Below are 10,661 nucleotides of genomic sequence, written 5' to 3' on the forward strand. Positions count from 1 at the left end.
AGAAAGAAAAAGAGAGCGTGATCAAAACAGAAAAGAATGAAAGAAAGAGTAAAAAAGGTTTAAAAGAGACAGAAAGAAAAGAAAAAAGAAGAACGGAAAGAGAGAGAAAAGATACGAAGAAAAAGAGAGAGGGAAAGAAAGAAATAAAGAGTAGAAAGAGACATAATGGGAAAGAGAGAAGAAAAGAGAACAAAATATAGGAAGAAAGAGGGAGCGATTGAAAGTGAGGGAAAGAGAAAGAGAGCTGTAACTATCGAAAAGCTGTTATATATTGGTTAAACAGCTGTACAGCGGTCACACAGCTGCTGTCCATTGTCACACAGCTGCTGTCCATTGTCACACAGCTGCTATACAGCGGTCACACAGCTGCTATACAGCTGTCACACAGCTGCCACGTTTACTTGTGACTGTCCTATTGTCCTCTGCAAACCTTGAAAACCTTTGAATATCTCGTCATGTCAGAAATGAGACAACAAAACACGTTTGAGACATTTATTGATGGAGGGACTGGCTGTCACCTCACACAACAACAACAGCAATAATCAAGGCTGGGGTCAGGGTTAACAACACAACAACAATAATAATAATCAAGGCTGGGGTCACCTCAGACAACAACAGCAATAATCAAGGCTGGGGGTCACCTCACACAACAACAACAATAATCAAGGCTGGGGTCACCTCAGACAACAACAGCAATAATCAAGGCTGGGGGTCACCTCACACAACAACAATAATCAAGGCTGGGGGTCGTTGAGTGGAGAGAAAGAGAGAGAAAGATGCTGGCTGGGGGAGGGCGAGTCGCAAATCCATGGGAAAGAAAAAAAGGAAGAGTAGCTTTGAAGGAGGGAGCAATGTGGTGTATGTAGGACAGGTCGACCCACTTCTTGAACGGGGACGTAATCAGTGTCTAGAGGACAGACAAGCTGTTATGTCCCTTTAATAACGTTTACAGATCCAAGTACATAAACATCGTCGATGTATATACAAGTATATATACATAATTATGTGTGTCGTTAAATGTATTTAATGAATGGTTACATAAATATCTAAACATATATAAATGATTAGTGTTAGTGTCCACAGCTCCAGTCACTCATTCTCTTCATGCTTTTTTCCACCGTCAGTCTGCCTCTCAGAAACACGTCCATCCGCATTCTGCTTCTCCCTCTGACTGTCAGCTGCCACAACCCTGACCTGTCTGTCAGTCAACCTGTCTGTCAGTCAACCTGTCTGTCAGTCAACCTGTCTGTTGTGTTGCGGTGAAGGCATGGATGACCAGCAATCGTCTTAAACTCCACGACGACAAGACAGAAGCGTTACTGTGTGGCCCCAGGGCCAGACGGGAGCAGATTGGCATTAGTGCCGTGCAGGTCGGTGATGCCTCCATCGCCTTTGCTGACTGTGTACGGGACCCTAGGGCTGTTTATTGATGCAGAACTCTCCATGTTCTTATAACCATGTCAGTTCTGTTGTGGCTAAGTCCTACTACGTTTTGAGGACTTTAGGTAGACTACGGCCCATGCTGACTCAAGCTGCTGCCAAGTCACTTGCTGTGGCTACCATCACATCACGATTGGACTATTGTAACAGTGCATTGTGGGGTATACCTGCTACTCAGTTGGATCGACTCCAAAGAGTTCAAAACACAGCCGCCAGGATTGTCACCCGTGCAAAGTCGTCCACTGAGCACATCACAACTATCCTACAGACTTCACTGGCTCCCAATGAACAAGCGCACTGACCACAAAGTACTTTCCATTGCCCAGTCCTGCATGTCTACAACTGCTCCTGACTATTTGCAAGAGATAGTTCCTCCGTACCAGCCGTCACGTAGCCTGCACTCAGGCTCCCAGTCACGCTTCTGTCTCCCTGCAGTGACAGACACCAACAAGAAGCGCACTGGAGCCAGGGCCTTCAAACACGCGGCACCTAAGCTGTGGAATGCTCTGCCATCGTCACTCTCCACCATCACCTCACCAACCACGTTTCGCAAAAGACTGAAAACCCATCTGTTTCTTTCAAACCAGTCTTAAACTACCAAGAAACACTTCTGTCTATATTTTTTACTTTCCTGGTGTTTTAGATATTTGTTTACTTTATTTTTTCTTCTTTTGTTTTTTTTTTCTGTGCAATGAGCATTCTTCTGAATGAATACCTGCGCATTACAAATCGACATCATCATCATCATCATCATCATCATCATCATCTGTCAGTCAACCTGTCTGTCAGTCTTGCAGTCTCGCTGGTTGCCTGTGTGTCCGCCACTGTCAATATCGTCTTTCCATGGAACAGTCTTCGCTCCTCTCTTTTTTCCTCTTTTTTTTTTTGCCGTACACGTCGCTGTTGCTGGTGTACATGCTGTCGCTACTAATGTTCTTATCGTTGCTGTGAGTGGCAAGGAGGGTGGTAGAGGTAGAGGTGGTGGTGTTGGTGGTGGAGGTGGTGGAGGTGGGGTCACGTGTTGGCAGGACCGGGTGGAAACTGTTTGTTGAGTGTGTCGTACTGCTGTGCGATGACCTTCACCCGACATCCCTCACTCGTGACGGAGCTGACATCGTACTCAGTGTCAGAGGTCAGCTTGACCACACCAGCAGCCTGGCCCCTGTCATCACACGCCTGATGTCTGGCCCTTACGACCACCACGTGGTTATAGGCGCGCGGCACACCCTGTAGTGTGCCCCTGGGTGCGCACTTCTCCAGGTGGCTGTACTGCTCAGGTCCTTGGGTGGCAGCACCCGTCCTCACGTCTGTCACACAGGCCTCGGCGTAATGTAGGTCGTCCGGTACGTCCACCCCAGCCATGGCCCTAAAAAGACCCACCCCCCGGTTCTCAAGGGCACCCGACATGACCACCCGACAGTCCTCAGGAGGGACAACGACCTCTGTGTAGTCATCTGTCCTCGACAATTCTACTTCCGTGTACTCGTGGCCACCCGACATAAGCATCTGACCGTTTCCTCTAGAAACCATGACATCAGTGTAATCATACCCACCCGGGACAAACACCCGACCATCTACAGGTGACACATCTACCTCAGTGTACTCACGGTCGTCGAGCATGACTACCCGACCACCATGGTGAGGTTTGTAGACTTCGGTGTATTCAGGCGTACCCAAGGTATCCATCCGACTACCATAATGAGGTTTGTAGACTTCGGTGTACTCAGGCGTACCCAAGGTATCCATCCGACTACCATGATGAGGTTTGTAGACTTCGGTGTACTCAGGCGTACCCAAGGTATCCATCCGGCCACCATGGTGAGGTTTGTAGACTTCGGCATACTCCGGCCTACCCGAAATGCCCACTCGGTCACTGCTCACGTCTTTGACTTCCGAATAGTCCCTCACAAAGAGTACCCGACTACCTTTACTGGACAGACCAGCAGCTGCATTGTCAGAGCCACGTGACCCACTCACCACTTGCACATCCGCGTAGTGCGGTCCAGGCGAGAGAGTGACCTCGGTGTAGTCACGGACACCCGGGAAAGCCACGTCAGTGTAGTCCGGTCCACCCGACACACTTGCCGCGTGGCAGGTAGGGGACACCGCCGCTTGTGTGAGGCAGTCGTCAGGTGCCACCGCCACGTCGGTGTAGAAGCTGCTGTCATCATCATCATCATCATCATTGCCGGTGTCCTGCCTCAACCTCCTGATTGCTCCTAGACATCTCCTGAAACACTGCGGCTTTGGCACAGACAGATTCATCCGCAGCTTCCTGGAGCACTGCAGGCGAGCTTTGGCTGCGAACCTGAGACAGGTAATGAGTACAGAGCAGGTGCTGAGTAGAATGAGCTAATGAGCACAGGGCAGGTACTGAGTATAATGAGGTAATGAGTACAGGGCAGGTGCTGAGTATAATGAGGTAATGAGTACAGAGCAGGTGCTGAGTAGAATGAGGTAATGAGCACAGGGCAGGTACTGAGTATAATGAGGTAATGAGTACAGGGCAGGTGCTGAGTATAATGAGGTAATGAGTGCAATAATGGAATGGACAGGTAATGGGTACAGGACAGGTGATGAATATAATAAGGTAATGTGTACAATAAGGTACTCGACAGGTAATTGATACAGGGAAGGTGCTGAGTATAATGAGATAATGAGTAAGGACGGCACTGAGTATAATGAGGTAATGAGTACAAGAAGGTAATGAGTTCAGGGCAGGTGCGATGAAGACATGATGACTGATGATGTGGGATCACAACATAATGATTGATGAGGAAGTGGTTACCGCTCAGCAATTGTCGATCATTTGTCGTAACGAAAACGTGATTGTTGGTAATGTGTGAATGTGAGACAACGATTTCCGAGAATGTGTGATTACTACCGTATTTACCGATAATGTGATTACACGATGGTGATTGCTGATACGTGTGATGACCACAATGACTACAAGTAATCAGCGATTACAAGATGATGATTGCTGATAATGTGTGATTATAAGGGGATGATTGCCGATGATGTGTGATGACCACAATGACAGGTCACGTGGGGACGACGTCACTCACCAGACACAGAGGACGAGGCTCGTGCTGGTCACAAGGGAGGCAAGCACAACAGTTGTAGCGGAAATTGCTTTTCCTGGAGGACAAGAAATGTTGTGAGTCACATGTTGTGTCATCAGTAATGTTTAGTGATAATACAAACACAACCACACGACAGTAGATACACTGTGTTGTCAAATAGACAAATACACAGCTTGTGGTGTACAATGGGACGATGTACTGTGTGACAGTAGTACGATGTACTGTGACATGTTACAGAAGTACGATGTACTGTGACATGTTACAATAGTACGATGTACTGTGTGACAGTAGTACGATGTACTGTGACATGTTACAGAAGTACGATGTACTGTGACATGTTACAATAGTACGATGTACTGTGTGACAGTAGTACGATGTACTGTGACATCTTATGTGAACACGATGTACTGTGTGACAGTAGTACGATGTACGGTGACATGTTACAGAAGTAGGATGTACTTACTATGGCCTGTTGTATGATTATGATGTACTGTGGTATGTTACAGTAGTACGATGTACTGTGACATGTTATGTGAACACGATGTACTGTGACATGTTACAGTAGTGCGATGTACGGTGACATGTTACAGAAGTATGATGTACTGTGACAGGCTACAGAAGTACGATGTACTGTGGCATGATATGTGAACATGATGTAATGTGTGACAGTAGCACGATGTACTGTGACATGTTACAGTAGCACGATGTACTGTGGTCTACACGATGTACTGTGACATGTTACAGTAGTGCGATGTACTGTGACATGTTACAGTAGCACGATGTACTGTGACATGTTACAATAGTATGATGTACTGTGACATGTTACAATAGTATGATGTACTGTGACGTGTTACTATAGTATGATGTACTGTGACATGCTACAATAGTACGATGTACTGTGACATGTTACAATAGTATGATGTACTGTGACATGTTACAGTAGCACGATGTACCCGATGTACTGTGACATGCTACAATAGTACGATGTACTGTGACATGCTACAATAGTGCGATGTACTGTGACATGTTACAGTAGTACAATTTACTGTGGCCTGACATGTACACACTTTTCCCAGCATCTCACCGTAACACGAGACAGGTGTGTGTGGAGGTACTCGGTGCTTGACACCCAGTCAGCAGCTACGACTACATCACGACAAGGCAGTCAGCCTGTACACATGCCACATTCAGGGAAAGAACAGCTTGCCCAACACGAGAGCTGAACCCAGGACAACCAACCCTCACAGTATTGTGACAGACGTTAACCGTTACGTCAGGCGACCCCCGAGTGACGGGTCATCTACTGCGTTAGAAAGACACTCGGGTGTCTGTACATCTACCCGTGTCTCGACCCCTGCACGACTTAGCCTCTTACCGCTGCTCCAAACTGCAGTCTCTTGCCTGGATCCTTGAAGCTCTGCCCTGGACCCTGGAGGCTCTGCCCTGTATCTTGCAGGCTCCACCATAACAACATCCCTTGTTTGTCTTCTCGGTGGCTGGAAGCGTAAAGCTTGTGTGTCTCCATGGAAACCGACAGCTGTTACAGACACTAGAGTCAGATGTGTCGTCATCGTGTCCTTCTCTCCACTGTCACGTGATACACCATGCAGACCACAATGTGCCACAGACAGTAGGACAGTAGGACAGTAGGACAGCATGTTGAACATAATGGTGTCTGTATATACATACTCGGAGAGCATCATGACCTCAGCACAATCAACACAAATATTTTCACCACATTGGACGACCCAAGGGCAAACGGTAATGGATGTGATATTAGCTGCCACACACATACATGTACACCCCCACACATACACCCCCACACATATACGCACCCCCACGCATCCACGCACACTCATATCCACCCCTACACACACATACACTGTGATATACGCCCATACATATCCACCCCTACACACAACTACCCCCCTACACACAACTACACCCCCCTAAACACAACTACACCCCCGACAGAATATACACCCCCTACACACAACTACACTAACATACAACACCCTACTTACAAACCCCTACACACAACACACCCCTACACACATATACACCCCCTAACACACAACTACACCCCCTACACCACACCCCCACAACTACACCCCTACACACTACACCCCCTACACACAACTACACCCCCCTACCTAACACAACTACACCCCCTACAACAACTACAACCCTACACACAACACTAACATTGATACACCCCCCCCTACCACTATACACCCCCCTACACACAACTATACACCCCCTACACACAACTACACCCCTACACACAACTACACCCCCGACACAACATATACACCCCCTAACACACAACTACACCCCTACACACAACTACACCCCCAACACACAACTACCACCCCCTACAACAACTACACCCCCCCTACACCAACTACACACACACAACTACACCCCCTACACACAACTAACCTACACCCTCACACTACACCCCTACCACAACTACACCCCCTACACACAACTACACCCCCTACACACATATACACCCCTACAACACAACTACACCCCCTACACACATATACACCCCTACACCAACTACACCCCCCTACACATGATACACCCCTACAACACTACACCCCCCTACACATATACACTCCTACACACACACTACACCCCCTACACATATCACCCCACACCACTAACACACATATCATACAGCACTACACCGCCCCTACAACACATATACACCCCCTACACACATATACAGCCCTACACACAACTACCCCCCTACACACATTATACACCCCTACACACATATACAGCCCCTACACACACAACTACACCCCCTACACACATATACAGCCCTACACACACCCCCCCTACACACATATACACCCCCTACACACATATACAGCCCCTAAACACACAACTACACCCCCTACACACATATACACACCCATATACATATTGCACACGCCCACACATATACCCCCCCACACACACACACCCTCCCTGAACACACAAGCCACCTTAAGCTGCGCTATGACTATTTCTAATAAGCTAAAATGAGTTATTAATAGGCTGCACCTAGTACTCGACTTCCTGTGACTTATGGCCGACTTCTCTCTCTGTCCCTATCATTAGACTAATGTTCGTGAACTAAACTCAAGCAGCCGAGCGGTTGTCCTGGTGACTCCGCTTCCTCAGGCTGACAAGTGCAGCAACTGGGACAGGAAGTTTGGAGGAAAGGGGAGATAATACAGATGTTGTACCCTCGCTCCTACTCCATCTCACTCTCTTCCCTTTCTCTCAGGGATACTGACTAGCTTCTCTACTCTTTCTCTCTCTCATCGCCACGCTCTCCAATGACGACTTTTGTGTCTTAGCAATTGGTCGCAATGTCGTCTGCATTATTCCTCTTTTTGATTTGAGGCCACCAGGACAATTATATAATGCAGAAAATAATCATCAGCCATAGACATATTGTAAAACAACATCCACATACCGAACATAGCCTATGACTTATGACCTATGTGTCGCGTGTCGCATGCTGACTCAGCCTGTTGCGTCAATGAAGTTTGACGTAATTTGTTTTGATGACGTTTTTTTTTCTTGGGGAAGGACGGCGAAGAGGGATAGAAAACCATCATGAAGGAAGTTTCAACTGTGTGATGATTATCGTACGGTGAAGGGAAATTTGATTGTGATTACCGTCGAAGAGACGGAGACTTGTGAGTGACCACCGCTGGAAGAACGGTGGTGGTTGTGCCGCTGAGGAAGTCTGAGCTAGGTTGTTGCGGGGACGGAACTGTCGGGAGTTGTGGGTAAGGTCAGTTGGCGTCCGGTAGGGAGGCGTTTGTGTTTTTTGTTTTTTGGGGGGTTCGTTTTTTTTATTTTGTTTTCATTAAATATATATTTGTAGCATCGTTTCGTGTGCGTGTTGGTTTGTTCAGCGCTGGGAGCGGCTGGATACGTCGCTACACGCGACACTATGACCTATGACCAAGCCCCCATCGACACGAGTATGTCAAGTGTGTTCAGACACACCGTGTCATTCTGCATACTTACCTGTAGCAGCCTGCTGTACACATCGCCATCACACATTACTACGTTCTCATCTAACATCATTGGTTGGACAAGACAGACGTTAGACAGACACCTGCTGAAATCTTTCACAGCACACGTGACCAGATGTCATCAGGGTGTCCCCACACACTCAGTCACTAGCGACAGTTTGTCGCGCCCAGCGACTATCGTAGGATACAGTTCCTACATAATAATTGTACTGCAGTCATAGTTCCTACAGAATATCCCGGCAATTGTATATTAAAAACATTTTCTACAGTATTTACATTTTTTTAAGTCGTATCATATACTTGGAAACTGATTTGCATTTGAAAACATAAAAAGCTATAAACTTTCACAAAAAATGTTGAACTACATTTGTTGCAGCCATTGATGATCGCAAACATGTCTGACGGCACATTTGTGACATTTCATAATTGCGAAAGAATTCTATCTCTCCCCAACTGAGTGACATCCGGTGTCCACCAGATGAACAGATTTCCTACAGAAGGTCTGCAGCAGGACTGAGACATGAAATCCATGGCCGCTGATAGCAAGCAGCGGGTCACGTGACCAAAGGAAAGTGTCTAGCAGTACACAGAGCCCTCTATGGTGCCAGGAAAGCCAAATGGCGGTGTGGAGCCTACCTGCACTGGCCGTCACACTGGCCGTCACGGTGACCGTCACGCTGACCCCCAGCATCCACGTCCACCACGCGGCGACCTGCATGTCCTCTGCCCTCAGCTGCTGCACTGGGCGGACGCAGGTCGACGGCAGGACGTGTGCTCACCGGGAAACATTTCTCGCTGGGAGGGAAGATGTGAGTCACGACGGACAGTTTCTCGCGGCAGTTGAAACTCCAGTTAAGATGAGGACAAAGTTCATCTACCGAAGTTGTTTCGGCTCCTGGCCTTTTTGGCTTGACATCTTCTTTTTGTCTCTCTCTCCATCTATCTGATGAAGTGTGACCGACCATTTACACAGCGCGCCGCACACGCGGAGCAACTTTAGTCGAGAAATAGATGTACAAATGTCTACTGTACAGTAGACCGACTGTGTAATACTTTGTTGGTATCCCTGTGTGATGCTGCATATACAGCTGCAGGTTGTGACTAATACGGTTTAACCTCCCCATGAAGACCTTCCTGTTTATGATCCCCTCGCATGACGATACAAATGTCTCCATGGCCGACTGGCCTGTGTAAGTGTCATCTCTAGTCCATTACCTCCAATCCAGACTTGTGTCCGACAGTTCGAGCTTTAGTTTTGCAAACGTTGCGTGTTGACAGAAAGCATTTTCTAGAATACTTCTGACCAACCGTTGGCCCTACTGTACGAGTGTTCACACAATTGCCGTCAAGTGAGTACATTCGCAATGAGACTGCTTGTTTAGCGGCTCACTGTCATTGCGCCACAAGCCATGTTGCTCCAGTCCTAGCCACGTGATCGCCCCAACTACAAAAGTCAAATCCACCCAAGTGCAGAGGACGAACCGATCTCCAATGACAAGAGCAGATGTTGTCATCAAATATTATCAACAGAGCCACAGCGTTCTTTGAACACCTTCAACCACCGTCTTACAAACGGAGATGGCCACTGGCTGACACGAAAAGCCCTCATGTTGCTTGAGGTGGAGGTGATGGTGGTGATGGTGATGGTGGTGGAGGTGATGGTGGTGATGGTGGTGATGGTGGTGGAGGTGATGGTGGTGATGGTGGTGGAGGTGATGGTGGATGAGGTGGTGCTGGTGCTGGTGGTGATGGTGGTGGTGGTGGTGCAGTCCATTGCCCTCAGACACAAGTTCACGAGAGTGCGGACCATGGTTTCTAAGGTGATCGAGCCAGTGGTCGTTGTCGTCTGTCCACCAGCGCCCATCAGTCGACTGAGCGTGACTAGCAGTCGTGTGTACAGGACATGTCTCTCACGAACACTGTGACTGCTTGTCTTTACTGCGACTTTCTTGTAAAATCTGGTGGAAATGTAAACACTGTGTTGTGAGAGGGTGTCTGTCTGTCACCACGTGACACTGTAATCACGTGCTCTGATCACGTGAGCAGCTTTCCCTACAAACCTTGGTCTAATGGTGGCACCGTACACAGGACC

At 47.8% G+C, this 10,661-nt stretch overlaps 1 protein-coding gene across 4 annotated transcripts; it reads right to left on the reverse strand.

Annotated features, from left to right (window-relative positions):
- Positions 1-478: 478 nt before the first annotated feature.
- Positions 479-10,128, reverse strand: LOC112557766. Of its 4 annotated transcripts, XM_025227795.1 has the most exons (5): positions 9,206-10,128; positions 5,899-6,060; positions 4,506-4,578; positions 2,219-3,748; positions 479-1,194 (listed from the first exon to the last, which is right to left on the reverse strand). In XM_025227795.1, exons 1-4 carry the CDS (start codon positions 9,285-9,287, stop codon positions 2,455-2,457), a joined length of 1,611 nt encoding a protein of 536 aa, XP_025083580.1. In that variant the 5' UTR covers positions 9,288-10,128; the 3' UTR covers positions 479-1,194; positions 2,219-2,454. The 4 variants fall into 4 exon arrangements, with proteins under 4 accessions (XP_025083580.1, XP_025083581.1, XP_025083578.1 ...); XM_025227796.1 differs by lacking the exon at positions 5,899-6,060 and having other exon boundaries at positions 9,206-10,126; XM_025227793.1 differs by lacking the exon at positions 9,206-10,128 and having other exon boundaries at positions 5,899-6,365.
- Between the last annotated feature and the right edge of the window lie 533 nt (positions 10,129-10,661).

This window comes from Pomacea canaliculata, linkage group LG2 (genome assembly GCF_003073045.1).
Source record: "Pomacea canaliculata isolate SZHN2017 linkage group LG2, ASM307304v1, whole genome shotgun sequence".
Taxonomy (NCBI): Eukaryota; Metazoa; Mollusca; class Gastropoda; order Architaenioglossa; family Ampullariidae; genus Pomacea; species Pomacea canaliculata.

Bases quoted from the DNA above. Each gene is read 5' to 3' on its own strand.
- LOC112557766 (XM_025227793.1), bottom strand. From the start codon at position 6,316: ATGTGTGTGGCAGCTAATATCACATCCATTACCGTTTGCCCTTGGGTC. The intron at 4,579-5,898 runs GTAAGAGGCTAA...CTTGTCCTCCAG, and splicing joins GACTGCAGTTTGGAGCAGCG to GAAAAGCAATTTCCGCTACA. The intron at 3,749-4,505 runs GTGAGTGACGTC...TACCTGTCTCAG, and splicing joins AGCCTCGTCCTCTGTGTCTG to GTTCGCAGCCAAAGCTCGCC.